At 46.6% G+C, this 24609-nt stretch overlaps 1 protein-coding gene across 2 annotated transcripts in view; it reads left to right on the forward strand.

Annotated features, from left to right (window-relative positions):
• WDR49 (WD repeat domain 49) overlaps nucleotides 1-24609 on the forward strand; it is a 257162-nt gene that overhangs the window by 152853 nt on the left and 79700 nt on the right. For both annotated transcript variants that reach the window (XM_073578935.1, XM_073578936.1), the window contains exon 9: nucleotides 21361-21476. In XM_073578935.1, coding sequence (XP_073435036.1) covers nucleotides 21361-21476 — 116 coding nt within the window. The remainder of the gene's footprint in view (nucleotides 1-21360; nucleotides 21477-24609) is intronic.

Below are 24609 nucleotides of genomic sequence, written 5' to 3' on the forward strand. Positions count from 1 at the left end.
TTGTACTGTCAAAAATTCTGAAAGTGGGCAGTCCTTACTACATGGAATGATGGTGCCTTGGCAGCTCTCTTTCGGAAGGGTTTGCCAGAAACTGTAAAAGATACTATGGTGGGATTTCCTGTTCCCTCTGGTCTTGACGAATCTATGTCATTAGCCATTCAGGTTGATCCGCGTTGGCGTGAACGCAAAACTGTATGAGAGGTGTTGCCACCTGTTGAACAAATGTCTGAACCTATGCAATGTGATAGAGTTTTGTCTAGGGCGCAACGTCAGGAGTTCAGAAGGCATAATAAGCTTTGTTTTTTCTGTGGAGATGCCTCTCATATGATTTCTGTCTGCCCTAAACGAGAGAAACGTTTTGCACACACATTTGCTGTGGGTGGTGTTCAACCTAAGTTTCTTCTGGCAATTACTCTGATCTGCTCCCTGTCCACATTTTCCGCTAAGGCTTTTGTGGATTCGGGAGCAGCTCTGAACCTGATGGACTTGGATTTTGCTAAACGTTGTGGGTTTCCTATGACACCTTTGCGGACGCCTATCCCTTTGAGGGGTATTGATGCTACTCCTTTGGCAAAGAATAAACCTGAGTTTTGGACCCAGGTGGTAATGCGGGTCGCCCCAGACCATCAAGAAAATTGCAGATTTTTGGTGTTGCATAATTTGCATGATACCATCGTTCTGGGGTTTCCCTGGTGGCAAATCCATAATCCAATTTTGGATTGGAAATCAGTGTCCGTGGTGAGTTGGGGTTGTCGTTGTGCCCGTAGTGACGCTCCTGTTTTCTCCACCTCTCCCCAGTCGCATGATGTTCCTGACTATTTGGCTGATTTTTATGATGTATTTAGTGAGAATGAGTCTGCATCTTTGCCTCCTCGTAGGAGTTATGTGCAATTGAGCTGAGCCCTGGGTGTAAATTTCCCAAGGGTCGACTTTTCAATTTATCTGTACCCGAGCACGAGGCTATGCGATCCTATATTAAGGAGTCATTGGAGAAGGGTCATATTAGACCATCCTCTTCACCCTTAGGTGCTGGGTTTTTTTGTGGCCAAGAAAGATGGTTCATTAAGGCCTTGTATTGACTATCGTTCCCTCAACAAAATTACTGTTAAATATCAGTATCCGTTACCCCTGATTTCTGATCTATTCTCCAGAGTTAAAGGTGCTTGCTGGTTTACCAAGCTTGACCTCAAGGGGGCGTATAATCTTATTCGCATTAAGCAGGGGGATGAATGGAAGATGGCATTTAATACTCCGGTGGGACATTTTGAGTACCTGGTGATGCCTTTTGGGCTCACTAATGCCCCTTCTGTCTTCCAGTGCTTCATGAACGACATTTTCCAAGATTTTGTGGATACATTTTTGATCATCTATCTGGATGATATTTTGATCTTTTCCAAGGATTGGGACTCTCATGTGGAACATGTTCGGACTGTGTTCCTGATTTTGAGGGAGAATTCCCTGTATGTCAAGGGATCGAAATGCCTTTTGGGTGTACAGAGGATTTCATTTTTGTGATTTATTTTGTCTCCGTCAACTGTTGAAATGGACCCGGCCAAGGTACAGGCCATTTATGATTGGGTTCAGCCCACTTCTTTGAAGGCCCTCCAGAAGATTTTGGGGTTTGCTAATTTTTATCGTAAATTGATAGCTAATTTTTCTGGTATTGTAAAACCATTGACTGATTTGACTAAGAAGGGTGCTGATGTGCTGAATTGGTCTCCGGAGGCTGTTTCTTCCTTTCAGGAGCTGAAGCGAAGATTCACTTCTGCCCGATTTTGCGGCAACCTGATGTCTCACTCCCATTTCAGGCAGAGGTGGACGCTTCTGAGATTGGTGCAGGAGCTGTTTTGTCCCAAAAAGATCCTGTAACATCTAAAATGAATCCCTGTGCTTTCTTTTCCCGAAAGTTCTCCCCATCTGAACGTAACTATGATGTGGGGAATCGGGAACTGTTAGCCATGAAATGGGCATTTGAGGAGTGGAGACATTGGTTGGAGGGAGCTAAGCATCAAGTCGTGGTCCTTACTGACCACAAAAATTTGATTTACCTGGAGTCGGCCAAACACTTGAATCCTAGACAGGCTAGGTGGGCCTTGTTTTTCACACGTTTTGATTTTGTGGTCTCTTTTCTTCCGGGCACTAAGAATGTCAAGGCAGACGCCCTCTCTAGGAGTTTCTTTGCTGATTCTCCTATTGTGACCAAGCCTGCTACCATCTTAGGTGAGGGGGTAGTGCTTTCTGCCATCTCGCCCGATTTGAGACGTGCTCTGGAAGAGTTTCAGGAGGACAAACCTGAGCGTTGTCCCATTGGAAAATTGTATGCTCCTGACCAGTGGAGGAAGAGAGTGATGTCTGAAGTTCATTGCTCCACATTGGCTGGTCATCCAATTATTTTTGGTACTAGAGATTTGGTGAGTCGATCTTTTTGGTGGCCCGCCTTGTCTCGTGATGTCAGGAATTTTGTGCAGTCCTGTGGGACTTGCTCCCGGTCTAAACCTTGTTTTCGCTCTAGTGGGTTGTTGATGCCTTTGCCGATGCCCAGGAGGCCATGGACCCATATTTCAATGGATTTTATTTCTGATATGCCTGTCTCTCAGAGAATGACTGTTATTTGGGTGATTTGTGATATATTCTCTAAGGTGGTCCATCTTGTACCACTCCCTAAGTTGCCATCTTCCTCAGAGTTGGTGCCCTTGTTTTTGCAACAGGTGGTTCGCTTGCATGGGATTCCTGAGAACATTGTGTCTGACAGAGGAGTTCAGTTTGTTTCTAGATTTTGGAGGACTTTTTGTTCCAAGCTGGGAATTAAGTTGTCCTTCTCCTCTGCGTTTCACCCTCAGACCAATGGGCAAGACGGAGAGAACAAAACAGACTTTGGAGTCTTATTTGAGATGTTTTATTTCTGCTGATCAGGATGATTGGGTTTCATTTTTGCCCTTGTCCGAATTTGCTTTAAATAATAGAGCTAGTTCTGCCACTTTGCTGTCACCTTTTTTTTGTAACTTTGGGTTTCATCCTCGATTCTCTTCAGGGCAGGTGGAGTCTTCTGCCTGCCCAGGTGTTGACACTGTGGTGGAGAGAATGCACCAGATCTGGGACCAAGTGGTGGATAAGTTGTCTCTCTCCCAGGAAAAGGCCCAGCACTTTTCCAACCGGCATAGGACCATTGGTCCCTGGTTTAAGGTGGGTGATATGGTTTGGTTGTCATCAAAGAATATCTCTATGAAGGTGGCTTCTCCAAAGTTTAAACCTAGATTTATTTGACCTTACAAGATTTTGGAGATTCTTAATCCGGTCTCTTTTCGATTGGCTCTTCCTGTTACATTCAGGATCCATAACGTGTTTCATAAGTCTCTGTTAAAGGGGTTTGTTGAGCCAGTAGTTCCTGTGGTGGCAGGATGAACTTGAGATGAACTTTTGTTAATGACTAAATACTTGTTTTCCACCATAATTTGCAAAATAAATCTTGCCAAATCAGACAAGGTGATTTTCGGGATTTGTTTTCTCATTTTGATTCTCATAGTTGTGGTCTACCTATGATGTCAACTACAGGCCTCTCTCATCTTTTAAGTGGGAGAACTTGCACAATTGGTACCTGACTAATTACGTTTTTTCCCCACTGTATTTCAACACACAATACATGCACACCACAATATTCTTTTGATTCAATAACTTTTCTTTAGCAGGAATATTTATAAACATCAATAGATATTCACATCACAATGGTAGCTAACTTACACCATATTCACCATCTGTGAGTAAATAGAAGCATGATTGAGAAAAGAGATCGTTGAAGAATAGGTGTGCGGACCCTAACTTCATTCCATCTTAGGCCTAGTTCACACAATGCTTAAGCATGTATGTGAAAAAATGTTACCAGTGTCATCACTGTTGTGCATCAGTATGTCATCCATATGTGTTTTTACCACCACTGTGTAAGAAGATGGAAGTTCTGCTCACGTTCCCACTTGAGTACATGTGTATCTGTAACGAATGGAAGCGGAGGCAGAGATGGTGAAGTTCATATTTGTTTTTATTTTTTAAGTGGAACCTCGGGACCACGGTCTGGGGGGCTCCGAAGGGGGCGTGACTAGTGAGCCCCGGGCACCCGTAGTAAAGCCCCTCAGTCAGGGCCAGAATGGAATACCCGGAGGACACAGGTGCTACCTCCAGTTAGGCCCCGAACACGTGGCAGCTGTCCCAGCGGGACCAAAAGGGATAACAAAAGTTACAGCAGAGTCCGTAATGCGCTGGGTCCAGGATCCGGTTAGTTGGTAAGGAGTTGGTTCCAGTGACCTTCACACAGTCCTTGGACTCGTATGGCTGTAGGTGGAACGGGATGGCGTAGGCCCAGAAGGTTGCTGATATAACCAGGTAACACAGGATACTAATATGCTGTGGAAACAGAGAGCATTAGACAATGCACAGAGACTGCAGATGCAGCGCAGACAGGTTAGCATGAGAACCGGATGTAGCAATGATAGATACTCGTTGCTCCGGCGCTCTCCCTATGGAGGAGAGGCCAGAAATAGCAGCCAGTGCGCTGCCATTGGTTGATTGCATTTTTTGAATAATGCATGCCGCCCCTTTAAGAAGGCAAGAGAGTGGGCGGGCGTGCCCTAATAGCCTTAGCTACAGATCTCCTCACAGGACGCCAGGAGGAGGAGGCAGGAGGGAGGACAGAACGCTGAGCAGCAGGATAAGAGGCTCGAGGTGAGTGCCCAGAATGGAGAGCAGTGGCAGGCCTGGACGCAGCGCCAGGACGGGGACCGGAAGTAACAGTATCCCCCTCTTCTTCAAGCCTGCGTAGAACCATTTAAGGAGAAGAGGAGCCTGGATGTTCTCCCTAGGCTCCGAAGATCTCTCCTCAGGACCAAAACCCTTCCAGTCCACCAGGTAGTAGGTCTTACCCCTTACTTTTTTTACGACCAGGATATGTTTTACCTTAAAAATATCATCCCCTGAGACAGGGTCAGAAGTGGTACCCGGATTCTTAAAGAAGGGACTCAAAACTACTGGTTTGAGGAGAGAAACATGAAAGGAGTTTGGCACACGTAGGGAAGTGGGCAACCTCAGCTTGTACGAGACTGGATTGATCTGCCTCAAGATCTTAAATGGTCTGATGAACCGGGGACTCAATTTGTAGAATGGCATCTTTAACCGGATGTACTTAGAAGAGAGCCATACTTTGTCTCCGGGACGAAAGATAGGTGCATCCAAACGTCTCTTGTCCGCATGCCTTTTCATACGCTGGGAGGCTTTCTCCAGAGCAGTTTTGGTATCCCTCCAGACCTTAGAAAAATCTTCGGAGAAAGTATCGGCAGCTGGAACGCCAGATGATCCGGAGATGGGAAGAGGTATTCCGGGTTGCAATCTGAAGACAATCTGAAAGGGAGACTTTCCAGAAGATTCACTTACTTGATTATTGTAAGAAAATTCGGCCCAGGACAGTAAGTCTACCCAGTCATCATGATGGGCGTTGACAAAGTGACGCAGGAATCCAGCCAGGATTTGATTTGTCCTCTCCACTTGTCCATTGGACTGGGGATGGTACGCTGAGGAAAAATCCAGTTCAATTCTTACCAGTTTACAAACTGCTCTCCAGAATCTTGAGGTGAACTGGACTCCTCTGTCGGACACGATGTGGCGAGGGAAACCATGGAGACCGAAGATGTGCCAGATGAACAGGTCCGCCAACTCAGGAGCAGTTGGAAGACCGGGTAGTGGAACGAAGTGAGCCATTTTAGAGAAGCGATCGACCCACACCACAGAACAGCCAGATGAGATCGGGAGATCTGTGATGAAGTCCATCGCGATATGTTGCCAGGGAGCAGACGGAATTGGAAGAGGCTGAAGCCTACCTGCGGGTAGATGCTTGGCCGTCTTGTTACGAGCACAGGAAGGACAGGCTGTGATGTACTCTAGAATGTCATTAGCTATGGCAGGCCACCAGTAGTACCGGGAGATGAGTTGCAGAGTCTTTCTCTGGCCGGCGTGACCAGCCAACTTGGATGAGTGACCCCATCGAAGGACACGAGTACGCTCAGAAGCTGACACGAAAGTCTTCACGGGAGGCAGCCGGGCAAGATCAGTAGAAGCGACCACGACTAACCTTGAGGGTTCAATGATGTGCTGAGGTTCTTCTTCTTGATCAGGAAGTAGAAAGGCTCTGGAAAGTGCGTCTGCTTTGACATTTTTGTCAGCTGGGCGAAAATGAAGAACAAAGTTAAAACTAGCAAAAAACAAAGCCCAGCGGGCTTGACGAGGATTCAGCCTTTGTGCAGTTTGGAGGTAAGCAAGGTTTTTGTGATCGGTGTATACGACTACCTGATGAAGAGCTCCTTCTAGAAGATGCCTCCACTCCTGCAGAGCCAATTTGATAGCCAACAATTCCCGAACTCCAACAGAATAATTCCTCTCTGCGGAAGAAAAAACCTTGGAAAAAAACCACAGGAATGCATTTGCCCGGAGTACGATTTCTGGGTTAGTACAGCTCCCGCACCTACTGAAGAGGCATCGACCTCAAGAGAAAATTGTTCATTGGCGTTAGGATGATGAAGAACAGGTGCGACAGCAAAGGCCTTTTTGAGAGAAACAAAGGCCTCCTCAGCCTCAGGCGGCCAATCCTTCGGATTTGTACCTTTCCGGGTTAGAGCTGAGATGGGCGCCACTCGGGTGGAGAAGTTAGGAATGAATTGCCTGTAGTAGTTGGCGAAGCCCAGGAATCGCTGTATGGCCTTCAACCCAGACAGACGAGGCCACTTGAGTACAGCCGATAACTTCTCTGGATCCATTTTTAATCCTGTGGAGGAAACAATGTAACCAAGGAAAGGCAAAGAGGATTGTTCAAAGAGGCACTTTTCAAACTTGTCGCACAGTCTGTTCTCCCTGAGCCTCTGTAAGACCAAGCGCACTTGTCTGCGATGCGAGACCATGTCAGTAGAAAAAATCAGAATGTCGTCTAGGTAGACAACAACACAGGTGTAAAGCAGATCCCTGAAAATGTCATTGACGAACTCTTGGAAAACAGCGGGAGCATTGCTTAGACCAAACGGCATTACCAGGTACTCGTAGTGGCCATCACGGGTGTTGAAGGCTGTTTTCCATTTGTCTCCATCTCTGATTTGGATCAAATTGTAAGCCCCTCTGAGATCCAGCTTGGTGAAGATCCTGGCCCCTCTGAGACGGTCAAACAGTTCTGAAATTAGAGGCAAAGGGTACCTGTTTTTTACCGTGATCTGGTTCAGTCCTCGGTAGTCGATACAAGGCCGCAGGGATCCGTCCTTTTTCTTCACGAAGAAGAAGCCTGCTCCTGCCGGTGATGATGATTTTCGGATGAACCCTCTGGCCAAGTTCTCCTGGATGGATGTAGTCCGACATAGCCTGAGTCTCTGCCTGGGAAAGAGGGTAAACTCTCTCACGGGAAGGAGATGTTCCAGGAAGAAGGTCTATTGGACAGTCATCCGACCTGTGGGGAGGAAGTTTTTCAGCCTCCTTTTTCCCGAAGACATCCGAGAAGGACCAGTAAGCGGATGGTAATCCAGGCAGGGTAGCAGGTTGGACCGGGGGTGAAGCTGGTTCAATCTGGGCTAAACAACGGTCCGAGCAGGAATCTCCCCAACGTAGAATTTCACCTGTTCTCCAATTAAGGACTAGTTCATGTTTCTGAAACCAAGGCAAACCTAGAAGCAAGGGGTGAGACAAACCAGGGTACACATAAAAAACGGGTTCTTTCAGAATGTATAAGACCTACCCGGAGTTCCACTGGCTCAGTCTGGAACTGGATGGGTTCGGTCAGAGGCTGGCCATCGACAGCGGTTACCCGCAACGGGTTGGGAAGAGCCTGAGCTGGTAAGTGGTAGCGATCCATAAGCGTCTGCTGGATAAAGCTTCCGGCGGCTCTGGAGTCCAACAGACAGAGTCCAGAAAATGTTATTGCTCCACAGGTCACGGAGACTGAGATCTGCAACGAAGGAGAGGAACGTTCTCTACCTAGGGTGGCCTCTCCTACCGAGCCTAGGCACAGGAGTTTTCCGACTTCTTTGGACAGGAGCGGATCAGGTGTTTGGAACTACCACAGTACAGACAGCTTCCGTTTTTGTGACGCTCCTCCTGGCGGCGGCTGGCCAGACTTACTCGATCTACTTCCATAGCATCGGGAGAAGAGGATGAGGTAGACATCTTGGAAGAATTAGAGTCCAGGTGGTATGACCTCCTGTCACGCTTAATCTCCAAGGAACGCTCCTGAAAACGCAGGTCAATCCGGGTCGCCAAGGAAATCAGGTCATCCAAGATGGTAGGCCTGTCCCGTCCCGCCAGCTCATCCTTAATTTTTCCAGATAGGCCCTCCCAGAAGATTGCCAGCAAGGCCTCATTGTTCCAGGATAACTCAGACGAGAGGGTACTGAGCCACCGTGAGGGTTCCTTGGCGTAAGCAAAGCAGGGCAGAAGCAGTCGATGTAACCCCGTCAGGTTCATCAAAGGTCCTGCGAAAAGTTTCTAGGAAAGATTGAAGATCATTAACTAGCGGGTTTCCTCTCTCCCATAACGGATTCAGCCAGGTGAGAGCCTCTCCTGCTAGATGTGACATAATGAAGCCCACTTTGGCACAGTCAGAAGCAAACATATGCCCCAAGATTTCGAAGTGTAGGGTACACTGATTGAGAAAACCCCAACACTAAGTGGGATCACCATGGAAGCGGGTAGGAAACGCCAGGCGGGGGCCCTTGCTTGCCATGACAGCAGGTACCTGGGTGTTGCTAGGTGAATCAGGAGCAGCCGGGTTCTGCAGAGAATCCATGCGGGTGGACAGGTTACGTAGATACGTCGTGAGCTTATCCTGTTGATCTCTTAAATGGGTCACCTCTTGGCACAACTCCAACGTCGGAGGCCTCTGGGGTCCAGCGGATTCCATGGCCGGAGCAATCTGTAACGAATGGAAGCGGAGGCAGAGATGGTGAAGTTCACATTCGTTTTTATTTTTTAAGTGGAACCTCGGGACCACGGTCCGGGGGGCTCCGAAGGGGGCGTGACTAGTGAGCCCCGGGCACCCGTAGTAAAGCCCCTCAGTCAGGGCCAGAATGGAATACCCGGAGGACACAGGTGCTACCTCCAGTTAGACCCCGAACACGTGGCAGCTGTCCCAGCGGGACCAATAGGGATAACAAAAGTTACAGCAGAGTCCGTAATGCGCTGGGTCCTGGATCCGGTTAGTTGGTAAGGAGTCGGTTCCAGTGACCTTCACACAGTCCTTGGACTCGTATGGCTGTAGGTGGAACGGGATGGCGTAGGCCCAGATGGTTGCTGATATAACCAGGTAACACAGGATACAAATATGCTGTGGAAACAGAGAGCATTAGACAATGCACAGAGACTGCTGATGCTGCGCAGACAGGTTAGCATGAGAACCGGATGTAGCAATGATAGATACTCGTTGCTCCGGCGCTCTCCTTATGGAGGAGAGGCCAGAAATAGCAGCCAGTGCGCTGCCATTGGTTGATTGCATTTTTTGAATAATGCACGCCGCCCCTTTAAGAAGGCAAGAGAGCGGGCGGGCGTGCCCTAATAGCCTTAGCTACAGATCTCCTCACAGGACGCCAGGAGGAGAAGGCAGGAGGGAGGACAGAACGCTGAGCAGCAGCATGACAGGCTCGAGGTGAGTGCCCCGAATGGAGAGCAGTGGCAGGCCTGGATGCAGTGCCAGGATGGGGGCCAGGTGTAACAGTGGCGGACCTGGGCGCAGCGGCATGACGGGGACCGGGTGTAACAGTATCAATGTAGTCATGTGATGTGTAGTGTGTTTTAGTGATGTGCGCCATTAGTCAAAGAGACATGTTCTCCCCATCCACAGGTAGTTGCTAGGGACAGTTAGGGTTAGCAATTGGGACTAGCCCAGAGTGGGAGCAGCTATAGTGAAGGGAAAGAGAGAGTTTGCTGTCAGGAAGACAGATAGACCCTAGCTTGCAGCTAGAGCAGACCTTTGGTCTGATTAGTCAGAAGAGATGTATATGAATTGGGTGTCCCGAAAGTGTGCGGAGACCGAAGGCAAGGAAAAGTGTTATAAGCAGTGAATAATTCTCCAGAGATGAGGTCTGGGGCAGGAGGCTTCAGTACAGTGCAGAATTATCTGACAGCAGAGCTGTGAAGGAAAGCGGGGTGAAGAGAGAGTGTCCCATATGGTAGTTCCAAGATATCGGCAAGCAGAGTAGTTAAGTAGCGACCATAGTGGCACAAGTAGCTCCCCTAGGGGGGGAATAGGATGAAGGACTGTGGAATGAAAGAAAAGGACTCTCATTTAATAGTGGTGCTGTTGTTGGCATTTAGGGAAGCTCCCAAAGTGTTCTGCTGGTGAAGCTAGAGAGAAAGGAGAGCGGAGCGAGCTCAGAAAGGAATGGAATGTGTATGAAGAAGTCATATACTTTGGGAGAAGCGTCCAAGAAGTTTTGCATCCGCTATCCATTGTACATACTTACCTCTACTGTATGTTATTGTTCAGTAAAAGACTTGTTTTTGATTGGTGGTCACCCAACATTAAACTCTACACCATCTGGTTCTGACCAGCCGAAGTCACCAGTATCAAACAATTTAAGTCCATACATCCAGCCAGGACCCCATTTTCATGTAGCGTGACGGAACGTGAAGCAAGAGTACCTCACCCACAGCTACCACGCCATGCCACGTTACAAGTGTGTCATTCTTATTTTTCACAGATGGATAAAGAAATAAATTAAAAACTTATCCTATACTTTGCACTGTTAAACAAGGATGGCACACAGATTGCACATGGATGGTATCCATGTAGGTTGTACGTGTTTTTATCATAACCATAGTCTTGTATTGGCCCTTTTCATCTATTTTGCCGGAAAAACACAAACATGTGACTAGCACCATAGATTATAATGGGTTCTTGTTGTGTCAGTGAAAAAAAAGGATACAACACCTACGTGTAACATGGACGTCTGAATGAGGCCTTACAGCATCTTCAATGCAAATTTTTTATCACTTTTCACCTCTGAAGTTTCTATAAATTCAGTGGAAACTATTGAGTTCGATCTATCACACCATTGGTGAATATGGTGGAAGTTCTCTACTTTTGTAATGTGAATAACTGAATATCTATTGATGTTGAGAAATATTTATAGTAAAGAAAATTTATGGAATCAAAAGAGAACTGTGGCATGTATTTACTGTGAAGGTAGCCTAAGAAAAAAGAAAAACATAGTAACTGTTAACATTAATTCATACCTTGTCCGGCCCCTAACTCACATACTCGATTGTGCTGTTTCATGAGATTGTAAGAGGTTGAACTTGCACTTTGCTTTGATGTTTTTTGTGAAACAAAGCATCCAATAAAATGCCAAGGCTTCCTAGAGTTCCACCATTCTAAATGTAAATGACGTCCACAAAGCAGCAATCTGTGAGTGTAAAAGGCTCATGAGGAAATATACCTCTGAATAATGGCCATACCAATGTAATAAAAGGCTTCACAGCATGCAAAGTGACATAGTAAATCATGTTTTATGCCATAGGAAAATGACACTTTCTTCTACCAGAAAAAAATGAACAAAGTTATAGCAAAACTTGTCTGGAAATACGCCGTATATTATATTAACAACTAAAAAACTTTCTTTTTTTAAAAAAAATGGAAGACACATAGAAGCCTCCTACCAGCACACTTTTGCCCCACCACTTTGATTTACCTTGTGATTACTGAGGATAGTGCTTTTATAAATGTACAGTTGAAACCAGAAGTTTACACACACTACATAAAAAGACACATATGCATGTTTTTCTCAATATCTGACATGAAATAAACTTTTCTTGTTTTAGGTAAATTAGGATCAGGGCCGGACTGGGACTAAAATTCAGCCCTGGCATTTGAAGTTACACAGGCCCACTAGTCACATGGTGACTATATAATATTTTTGTAAAGTTGTAGGTTACAAGAAGTGAGAGGAGATTAACACGACTATATAACATGTAGTCACAGCTGTGCCCAGTATTTCAGCTCAGTCCTATTTATTGCTTTTAGGTACAGTACTCCTCCCAAAGCTCTGTCCCCTTTTGTACGCACGGTGACAGAATTCCTGGCAGAACTGCTATCCATTGGGCAACCAGACCCCCTGGTCATAGCTGCCCCTATCATACCTCCCAACTTTTGAGGAAGGTAAAGAGGGAGAAAGACTGCAAATTTTAGGCCACGCCCGGCCACACCCATTCTGCAACTAGTCACACCCATATCCACGCCTAATCGCACCCATTTAGAACTGCTAATCACACTGACTTGTACTGAGGGCACAGTGGCTGGCATTATGGGCACACTGGCACTAAGGAAGAGAGAAAACAGAGAGAGAAAAAAAAGAAAAAAGAGAAAGAAAGAAAGAGGAGAAAAAAAGAAAGAACAGAGAGAGACAGAGAAAGAACAGAGAGAGAAAGAAAGAGGGGAAAGAAAGAACAGAGAGAGACAGAGAAAGAAGTAAAGAAAAGAAAGAAAGAACAGAGAGAAAGAAAGAGAGGAAAGAAAAAGAAAGAGGGGAAAGAAAGAACAGATAGAGAGAGAAAGAAAAAAGAAAGATTAGAGAGAGAAAGAAAGAAAATGAGGGAAAGACAGAGCAGAGAATGAGAAAGAAAGAACAGAGAAAGAAAGAAAAAGAGAGAAATAAATAAAGAAAGATTCTATAGAGATACTATAGCAGCCCGGCTCCCATTGTAGTGCCCACCTGAGCCTCCCGATGCAGGACATATCATGATCCACTCACATGGCCGGCATTCCCGATTCCAAGGCGATCCTGCTGTCTGCGCTGTCGGAGGAGGACACGGTGATGGATCTGAAGCATTCCTGGTTCTGTTACAATCTCAAGAAGTTATCTCATTTCCGGTCAGCTTCAAGCACATCACTTCAGGTGAAACAATCATGTGTGTGTTTTAAAATGCTCCTCGGGGCTCCGCCGTGTACTCCTGTGTCCGTGGGAAAAGCCCGCTTTGTATGCTTCGTACACATATGGCTCCACTCCGTACACACACGGCTCCGCTCCGTACACCTTGTACACGCGGCACCCCATACACACGCGGCTCCGCTCCGTACACTTCGTACACACAGGGCTCCGCTCCGTTCACCTCGTACACACGGCTCCGCTTCGTACACCTCGTACACACGGCTCCGCTCCGTACACCTCGTACACACACGGCTCCTCTCCATACACTTCGTACACACGCGGCTCCGCTCCGTACACCTCATACACATGGCTCCGCTCCGTACACCTCGTACTCACGCGGCTCCGCTCCGTACACCTCGTGCACGCGGCTCCGTTCCGTACACCTCGTACACGCGGCTCTGTTCCGTACACCTCGTACACACACGGCTCCTCTCCATACACTTCGTACACACGCCTCCGCTCCGTACACCTCGTACTCACGCGGGTCCGCTCCGTACACCTCGTACACGCGGCTCCGCTCCATACACCTCGTGCATGCGGCTCCGTTCCGTACACCTCGTGCACGCGGCTCCGTTCCGTACACCTCGTGCACGCGGCTCCGTTCCGTACACCTCGTGCACGCGGCTCTGTTCCGTACACCTCGTGCACGCGGCTCTGTTCCGTACAACTCATACACACACGGCTCCGCTCCATACACCTCGTACACACACGGCTCCGCTCCGTACACCTCGTACACGCGGCTCTGTTCCGTACACCTCGTACACACGGCTCCGTTCCGTACACCTCGTGCATGCAGCTCCGTTCCGTACACCTCGTGCACACACGGCTCTGCTCCATACACCTCGTACACACGGCTCCGCTCCGTACACCTCGTAAACACGGCTCCACTCCGTACACATTGTGCACGCGGCTCCGTTCCGTACACCTCGTACACACACGGCTCCGCTCCGTACACCTCTTGCACACACGGCTCTGTTCCGTACACCTCGTGCACGCGGCTCTGTTCCGTACACCTCGTATACACACGGCTCCTCTCCATACACCTCATACACACACGGCTCCGCTCCGTACACCTCATACACACACGGCTCCGCTCCGTACACCTCATACACACACGGCTCCGCTCCGTACACCTCGTACACACACGGCTCCGCTCCGTACACCTCGTACACACACGGCTCCGCTCTGTACACCTCGTACACACACGGCTCCGCTCCGTACACCTCGTACACACACGGCTCCGCTCCGTACACCTCGTACACACACGGCTCCGCTCTGTACACCTCGTACACACACGGCTCCGCTCCGTACACCTCGTACACACATGGCTCCGCTCCGTACACCTCGTACACACACGGCTCCGCTCCGTACACCTCGTACACACACGGCTCCTCTCCGTACACCTCATACACACACGGCTCCGATCAGCACACCTCATACACACGGCTCCTCTCCGTACACCTCATACACACATGGCTCCGCTCAGTACACCGCCATACACACACAGCTCTGCTACATCTACCCTGTAAACCCCTCCTGACCCCACACATACTTATCTCATCCAGCACCATGACAACACCACAGCAGAGTCTTGCAGACACCAAGAGGCAAGGCTGAGCGCACAGGACCTGTGATGAGGTCACAGGAGGGGTGGAGTCAGGGGTCACATGATCAGGGGTCTGGGCAAAGGCTCCTGATCATGTGACCCCTGACTCCTTCCCTCCTGTGACCTCATCACAGGTCCTGCAAACAGAGAAGGCAAGCGACACTGTGAGTGGCTGTGGGGGCGGGGGCGGGGGCGGTCTAATGCTACGCGAGGATGGGGTGCATGGGGGAGGCGTGGTAGCTTATCTCCCTGCAGTGCGGGAGGAACTTGGAAACTATCACCGCCGTGCCCGCAGAGGGCCGGCGGCAGGAGCAACAGTGGCCTCAGCAGCTGGCAAGCGGCCAGATGATCAGGCACTGCCGCCCGCGGCCCACATGACAGCGGCCCAGCGGGAAAATGCCCGGTTGGTTATATTGCCAATCCGGGCCTGATTAGGATTACCATAATCTAATATATACTTACTGTTCCTTGTAATGTCTTCACATCCTGTTCCATCCAGATGTCTCCGGATCCCAGAATTCCAAGCGGCGGAAGTTCACCAACCGCCATATTGGGACACCCAAGTGATAGGTGTCTCAATATGGAAACTCCTGGTGGTACCAGCCTCTTGTGTGGTACCACCAGCGGAACACCATTGCACCACACAAACACACACACACACACCCACACACACACTGTATACATCATACGCACCACACACAAACACACACTGTATATGCCGTACGCACCACTCACACTGTATACGCCGTACACACCACACACACAAACACACACTCTGTATACGCCATACACACCACACACACACACACACTGTATATGCCGTACGCAGACTCTTGCACAGTACCACCAGCGGAACACCATCGCGAACACGCCGCTGCCGGGATCAGCTGAATGATTCACTGACTGCCACCATCTTTGTACAGGAGGAGCGCATAAGCAGTTTTAATGTGACAACCGCTATCCGTCTGCCCAAAGATGGCGGTGGTCTGATTTACTGCGCCTGCACGAATTCCGCACAGGTGCAGTGAATCATTTGGCTGATCCCGGCGGCAGATGCGCGACGTGTCTACAGGCAGAGGAAGCCAGTCACATTAAAGGGGTTTTCCCATGAACGAAAGTTCATTTTAAAAATTGTCTGTGTCTGACCATGTACAGAGCATACCACATCTCCTGGGCAGGGGAGGAAGCAAAAAACAATACTGACATTACAGCAGGTGATCACAGAGGATTCATTTTGTGAGGTAAAATATATTTTACCTCACAAAATGTATCCTCTGCGATCCCCTGCTGTATTGTCAGTATTGTCTTTTGCTTCCTCCCCTGCCCATGAGCTATGGTATGTTCTGTACACAGTCATACACAGGTAATTCTTAAAATGAACTTTTGTTCATGGGAAAATCCTTTTAAAAAGCAAATATCAATGCCAACATGGCTCCTCCTAAAAGGTACGCCAATGACAGTGGGTGAGCACATGGGGGGGAGAGATTCTCAATGCTGCAAAGCCTGCCCCCATCGTGACATTACTGTCCTGATGCAATATCATTGGGCCTCCGTCTAGTTATTAATATTTGCCAACTGCCAGAATAATGAGAAGGAGAATGTTTTAAGACATTTTTTATCATTTACTGCAAAGTCAAACGTTTACATACACTAAAATTATTATGCCTTCTAAACAATTTTGGACTCCCCATATGATGATGTCATGTGTTTGGAAGGTTCTGTTTTTTTGGCAAGATCTGAGTTAAATAGAAACACACCTGTGGATGTATTTTAATGCACATCTGAAACACACTGCTTCTTTTTGTAGCATCATGGGACAGTCTAAAGAAATAAGCCAAGATATGAGGAAGAGAATTGTGGACTTGGACAAGTCTGGGTCATCTTTGGGTACAATTTCAAGATACCTGAAGTTGCCTCGTTCATCTGTACAAATAATTATACGCAAGTACAAACAAGATGGGAATGTCCAGCCATCATACCGCATAGGAAGGAGACGGGTTCTGTGTCCCAGAGATGAACGGGCTTTGGTCTGACTTGTGCATATCAACCCAAGGACAAAAGCAAAAGAACTTATGAAGATGATGGCAGAAGTTGGGAAGATTGTGTCAATATCCATAGTGAAACGAGTACTGTGTCAACATGGACTGAAAGGCCACTCTTCCACAAAGAAGCCATTACTCCAAAAGAAACATAAAGAAGCCAGATTAAATTAATGTTTGCAAACGCACACAGGAAGAAAGACCTTAATTTTTGGAGACATGTCCTGTAGTCTGATCAAACTAAAATTGAACTTTTTCGGCATAATGACCATCGTTCTGTTTGGAGGAAAAAGGGATAATCTTGGAAGCTTAAGAATGCCATCCCAACTGTGAAAAACAGGGGTGGCAGCATCATGCTGTGGGGTTGTTTTGTTGCAGGAGGGACTCGTGCACTTCATAAAATAGATGGCACCATGAGAAAAGAAGATTATGTGGCAATACTGAAGCAACATCTCAAGACATCAGCCAGAAAGTTAAAGTTTGAGAGGAAATGGGTCTTCCAAATGGACAATGACCTGAAGCATACTGCCAAAATGGTAACAAAGTGGCTTAAGGATAACAAAGTCAATGTTTTGGAGTGGCCATCACAAAGCTATGATCTCAATCCTATTGAAAATTTATGAGCAAAGCTGAAAAGGCAGGTGTGAGCAAGACGACCTATAAACCTAGATCAGTTAAGGTACTGTCACACTTAGCGATGCACCAGTGATCTCGACCAGCAATATGACACGGTCAGGATCGCTGGTGCATCGCTAAGTGGTCGCTAGTGAGCTGCCACACAGGCAGATCTCACCAGCGACATAGCAGGGGTCGGCGGTCGCTACTTACCTTTCAAACGAGGCGATCCTGACATCCTCCCGCCCACGTCCACGCGTCGCTCGTCTGCACCACAGGAAGCCCAGCAGGAAGCTGACAACGAGAAATAGTCCAGGATGTTCTCGCGCGATTGATAACCAGCGGGGGAGCAGTCGGAGGTAAGTATCAGACATAGCGATATCGCTAGCAATATCGCTATAACGTCACAAAAACCAGTGACGTTATAGCGATATTTCTAGCGATATCACTTAGTGTGACAGGCCCTTTACGCCAGTTTTGTCAGGAGGAATGGGCCCAAATTCCAGCTAGCTATTGTGAGAAGCTTGTGGAAGGAAATCCCAAACATTGGACCCAAGTCATTCAGTTTAAGGACAATGGCACCAAATACTAATGAAATGTATGTAAAATTTTGACTTTGCAGAAAGGAACAAAAATGCCTTAAAACATTATCTCTCTCATTATTCTGGAATTTGGCAAATATTAATAATTATGGTAGTCCTAACTGACCTAAAGCGGGAAAGGTTTATCCTGATTTCATGTCGGATATTGATAAAAACATGTATATGTGTCTTTTTATATAGTGTACTAGCTGAAGAGCCCGGCGCTGCCCGGGCATAGTAACTAACTACGGTTAGTTACAACAAATTATAATGATTATATCTATATCTATATCTATATATATATATATATGTATATATATATATATATACCTGAGTGTAGAGCCCCAGCGACTCCGCATAGCCACATTCACTATAATATCCCACATCATCCCGTCAGCCACAGCTACCGGACTACTACTCTTAATATCCCACATCGTCCCGTCAGCCAGAGCCACCGGACTACTAATATCCCACATCATCCTGTCAAAGTCACCGGACTACTACCCCTAATATCCCACATCATCCCATCAGCCAGAGCCACCGGACTACTCCCCCTAATATCCCACATTATCACGTAAGTCAGAGCCACCAGACTACTTCCCCTAATATCCCACATTATCGCGTAAGACAGAGCCACCAGTCTACTACCCTTAATATCCCAGATCACCCCGTTAGCCTGGGGTCAGCACCAGAGCCCTGAGTGGATTTTCCCTGACTTTGATATCAATGATCCCTTTAATAGAAGCCTGGGGTGAGAATCAGAGCGCTGAGGGATTCACCCTAACTTCCATACCAGAGATCCCTTTAAGAGAGGCCTGGGGTCAGTACCAAAGCGCAGAGTGGATTTGCCCTCACTTCTGTACCGGGGATCCCTTTAAGAGTGTCCTGGGGTCAGAACTTGAGCGCATAGTAGAATTGCCCTAACTTCCATACCATTGATCCCTTTAAGAGACCCTTTGGTTAGAACCACAGAGTTGAGTGGAACGGTCCTAACTTCCATACCGGGGATCCCTTTAAGAGAGGCCTGGGGTCAGAACCAGAGCGCTTAGTGGAATTGCCCTAACTTCCATACCGGAGATCCCTTTCAGAGGGAAGATATGCCTATGAGATGGAGGATGTGTGATGGGTATATTGACACGGGAGGGGGGATTCATTTCTGTCATGTGCTCTCTGCTCCTTTCTGGGGGGCAGACAATGGCTGGGAGCTTATGTTCCCGGGGATGCTAGATTTCTTCCACCTGGTCACTGTCTGCTGTGTTGTCGTGGAGAGAGAAAACTGTTGCTCATAGCAACCAATCACAGCTCAGGTCTTTGAAACAGCTCTGGTGAAATGAAAGATGCTTAGTAATTGGTTGCAAGGAAAACTGTTGCTCATAGCAACCAATCACAGCTCAGCTTCTTTTAAACAGCTCCGGTGAAATGAAAGATTTTTCGTGATTTGTTGGTGACACACACACACACATTCAATTTTATATATAGAAATGTAAACTTCTGGTTTCAACTGTAGCCCTTGTACTATATTTTTCTTTTTAGGAATAAGAAAACTTTTCAAATATAAAATCCATATCTCCAGAGTCCACTGACGGTATTGTAAATATTGCATGGTTGTTTAGATCCAGGCATGACCAGACCCTTCCCCTCCAGCTCCCAACTATCCCAGATCTAGCAGGACTGTCTCAATTTGGGGGATTTCTTCTGCGAGTTCAAGGCAATGTCCCAACTTCCACTAAGTATTCCTTCACATGTCCGTATAAAACACGTACATGAGAAAACGGTACCGGTGTCATCAGTTTTTTACCAACCGTGTGTCATCAGAATTTTTTTGGTATGGTCAACGAAATAATTAAATTACAAAGTTTCTCTTTTACTTTGCATTGTTAAACGCGTACAGTACATGGATGGCACACATGTTTTTCACGGACGCATAAACTTGTAAACTTGTATTAATCCTTGTCATCTGTGCTGCTGGAAAAAAATGGACATATCTCCGTATGTTTTGCGTGGACACACGGGTTGTTTAAAAATACGGACATGTGCATAAAAGCCAAGCTTATAATGGGTACAAGTGGCATCTGTGAAAAAAACGGATACGACACATAGTACAAACTAATGCAATAGCATTTGTTTTACATGCGACCTTTTTCAGACTCCACGTAGGAGCTAAGTTTTTGCTCAGTATTAACCTGTCCAAAAAAAGTGAATGTAATTTCATGTACACTCCTGCCTACTGTGCGTCTAAAGACTGAGGGGTTTTGGTGTTTTTATTTTATCTCCATAGACTCTCGGGAACCTGAAAGAAATTCATGCAAAAAACGCAATTGCTTTTCAAAGTGCAGAATAAAACCTTTTCTATACTATGAAAATCACATTAAGATACTGTTCATACCTGTATCAAAAATGCATAAAATAAGGGGAAAATGCATAAAATAATGCAGCAAAAATGGAATAACCAGAGACAACTATTTTGTATTTTCATGCCCAAAATGTGCGCAACTATCCTCACAGTATTTATACAATGTGTGAACATGATGATACAGACACAGTCAAGCAAAACCTCCTAAAGAGATTACATAAAAATGATAAAGTAATGGCTGCAACAACTATGAATGAAGGAACACAAAAATCAATCTATAAGTCTCAGCCGTCCGGGATAGAGCGGGGCAGTCCCGGATTTTATGTTACACCCTACAGTCACAGGCGTTCTGCTGAATTTCCTTCAGTTCTACCACTACAACCATACCCCCTCTGACATCTCCTACTGGCAAGATAGAATGAAATTATAAATGGGTTTGTATTTCTTTCTGTTCTGTAAAAGTTGGGAGATATGCCATGACTTTTCCACACCATGGTCACTCTACTTCAAAGGAAGGAGCAAGAATCAGGCAGGCAAGAGATGGTACAAAAAGAAAATATCTTTGTTGAAAAGTGTGCAATGCAGAGCCACACACAGAAAGTGAAGTTTGAGGGAACCTAAGTGCCACTATAGGACGAGGGGGAGGAATTTTTTTTTAAATGAAAGTCATTAAAAAGACTCTTTTCAAGCATATGAAACTTCAATGTTTCTCTTAAGGCCCTCAGACACATTAGACTAACATCAGTTATAAACATGCTGAGCTCAATGTGGTCTGCCAGTCTAATATGTATGTGGGTCCCATTGACTCTTCCTTGAAAAATGATGCCACAGAGATAAGGATCCTTTTGTTTTTAAGAGATAAGCCTCTGCCAACATAGTCTGGCTTCACATTTCTCACAAAGATCACAGGATTGGTCCCTCGACTCTCCCTGTGTTGATATCTGGGATAGCTGCCGGAGAAATGATTGGCTGAACTACTGTTCTGCTGAGCACCATCTAAAGTGTATGTGGGGGCTTCACTTTTTCTTATATCTGTATAATACGTTCCTTAACTGAAACATTTAAGAATCTGACAATGTGAAAAATGTAATTAAACCAGTGGTTTTCTGATTGACTTGAAGATCCAGACTATTTTTAACACATTTACCCGAATATAGTACTTCTTTGTGCTTGAGGTTTTTTTTAGGACAATAAAAATGCATCTAATTGACATTATTATATTCTGTTCAAGATATGGGATTTCAATGGTCATTGTCACCATAAACTAAATGCTGGAGGAGACAGAGCAGTGGAAATTTCTCAGATCTTAGTGCTGAAGAGATCCATACTGGTGGTCGGATGGGAGAGGTAGGTATATAGTATATTCTGTCAGCCAAACTTCCTTTAACTTCCTGCTATACATAAATGGATGGCACACAGACCAATGTTAGTCTACTGTATGTGCAAAACATTACAGTATTTGCTAGTTTGACATGATTTAGGGTATGTAAATATTAGGCAGCTACTGCCCTCTTTAGAATAGCATATGTAGAAGCACATAGAGCCAGATGTGTACATTTTTGGGGATGTGACTGCTCCACAAATTTCAGCACAGATCTGAACTTACCCTGTATTACTGCAGTGCCGGTGCCCATGCACGTGTCCTCTCCCTCCTCCTCCTCGCAGGGATGCTGGCGTGTGTACTTACGCATCTGTGCTTCCTGAGTGCCTGTCTGCTCCCAGGACCTGCATGCGGCACGCAAGTTTCCTGGGAGTGGGATTAGGGTGCGCACAATCTCCCTGACTAAGGGCTAGTGCGCACTGCAAAAGGTGTCCCCAGCCAATAGCTTGGAGAAGATGTTTTGTATATAACGCACCCACCGCTATTAGGAGATGCCTTAGCAACTTAGTTAGTCTGTGTTTCCTGCTCATTAGTTGTAAGGTCCCAGTGGTTCTGATCCGGTCCGCTCTATCTGTGCCTGTCCGAGTCCACCGTGCTATATTCATACACGAATCCATCCTGCCTGTGCCTAGTCCTGATCCTGATCTGTCTGACCTGTACCTGTGTCACTTACCTACCCAGTCTGAACTTGCACCTGTGTAACTGCATCTGTGATCCTGTACTGTGGCCTGGAGCCAAATCTAACCCCACTATAAGGGGCTCTATGGAAAAGTCAAGTGCTCGCTTATAATGCTGTGTCCTATAAGTTGAGGCTCCCAGTCTCCTTATGGATACCCAATTCCTTCCATGTGTCCCTTTTGAAGTCAGTCATCTTGAGTCACTTCTTCAAGGATCCTGGTGTTATGCCTGCTCCCATCAGCTCCGAGGTTGCCTTTGAAGTTAAGAATATCCTAGTCTTGAAGAAAGAGAGAGGTAAAACTTTTTATTAGTCGATTGTAAAGGATTTGGGCCTGAAAAGAGGTCATGGGAACTCAAGGAAAATATTCATGCTCCACTTCTTCAGAAATTCCTAGTGGGCTTGAAGTGAAGTGTCCTCTCCCTCCTCCCCACAGGGACACCGGCATGTGTGCTTACCCATCCGCTCTCCCTCAGAGTCTGTCTGCTCCCAGGACCTGTGCAAAGCACATAGGTCTCCTGATAGTGGGCTTAGGGTGTGCACACTCTCGCTGACTCTTAAAGGGCTAGCTCGCTGCTAAAGACGTCCCCAGGCAATAGTCAGCTCTGTTTGTTCCTGTCCCAGTCCCCTCTGCTATACCCATACCCAAATCCATCCTGCCTGTGCCTAGTCCTGATTTTGATCTGTCTAGCCTGTACCAGTGCTGCTTACCTACCCATTTTGAACTTGCACTTGTATAACTGTATCTGTGATCCCATACTGTGGCCATCACATGTTCATGTTCCCATCCTTTCTGTGCCATGCCATCCCGCTAATCAGTTACTGGTCAGTCCTGCTTCCCTCTTCCCAATGGGGATCAGCTGCCACAGCTGTGAGTCCATCCTGGATTAGTACCTGGTGTTCACCTGGAGCCAAATCTAACCCTACCGTATGGTGCTCTAGTGAAGAGTCAGGTGGTTGCTTAAGGGGACTTCACGCATAGCGATATTGCTAGCAATATCGCTAAAGCGTCACCGATTTTGTGACGCAGCAGCGATAATGCTAGCGATATCGCTATATGTGACACTTACCTCCAACCGGCTCCCCCGCTGGCTATCGCTGATAGCGTGAGAACGTCCTGGGCCTTTTCTCGTCGTCGGCTTCCTGCTGGGCTTCCTGCTGGTGCCGACGAACGACGCGTGGAGGACATCTTCATCGCTGTGTCTGACAGGTAAGTAATGACCGCCGACCGCTGCTACGTTACTGGTGAGATCTGCCTGTTTGGCAGCTCACTAGCAATCATTTAGCAATGCACCAGCCATCCTGACCGGGTCGTATCGTTGTCAGGATCGCTGTTGCATCACTAAATGTAACGGGACCCTTAGTTACGTCCCTCCACTCTCCTCCCGGACCGTGGCACTATGGTTTCACAACCACGTACGTAACACCCTGTCATTTCTCTCTGACATGTAACATTTTATTTCTATATATGTTAGTCTACCCTTAGTTATTAAGACTGGAATATACATTTCTTCATTCATTTTCATCTGACATGCAGTTTGCAGCCTGATCCTGAGGAGAATATCTGTGCGTGCAGAATTATTGATCAACTATTAGTGTGCAGAATTATTATTATACTAAATTAAGTGTTCATCCAATAAACCAAACAACTCAAAATGTACAAAATACACAACTGATATTTAAAAAAATATATATCAGTGACCAATATAGCCACCCTTCTTTTCAGTAACCGCCATAAGTAGAGTTAAGCGACTTTGGTCAGATGGGGTTTCATGAAACAAAATTTGTTTCAGATGAAACTGGTCCGACTAGGGCAAAAAAAATCAGAGTTTCGTCCGAAACCCGACCCCAATACAAGTCAATGGGAAATAAAAGTCTTCATTGAGCGGATGACATTCATCCACTCAGTGCCGATTTTTGTTCCCCATTGACTTGCATTGGGGTCGGGTTTCGGACGAAACTCCGACATTTTTTTTGCCCTAGTCGGACCAGTTTCATCTCAAACAAATTTTGTTTCATGAAACCCGATCCGACCAAAGTCGCTCAACTCTAGTCATAAGCCTTCCTTCCATGGAGTCTGTCATTTTCTTTATCTGCTAATGATCAATTTTTTGGGCAGCACCAACCACAGTCTCCTAGACAATATTCAGATATGTAAACTCTTCCTTCACCGTAAATTTCCCATTTAAGAAGGACCCTCAATTAGGGATGAAGGAACCCGTGAAAGTTCGGTTTCCGGTACCCAGTGCAAAGTTTAGTCCAAAGTTCAGTTCGGCTACCAGAACTTTAAGCGGACTTGAACCAGAACCTGAACCGCATTAAAATGTATGGGGACTTGGACTTTGCAGCTGGAAAAAATTCTCTCTCTTTTTCTCTTTCTCTCCCTTTCTCTATTTCTCTCTTTCGTTCTCTCTCTTCCCTCT

This window comes from Dendrobates tinctorius, unplaced genomic scaffold (assembly GCF_039654945.1).
Source record: "Dendrobates tinctorius isolate UK_male_01 unplaced genomic scaffold, ASM3965494v1 ptg000060l, whole genome shotgun sequence".
Lineage (NCBI taxonomy): Eukaryota > Metazoa > Chordata > Amphibia > Anura > Dendrobatidae > Dendrobates > Dendrobates tinctorius.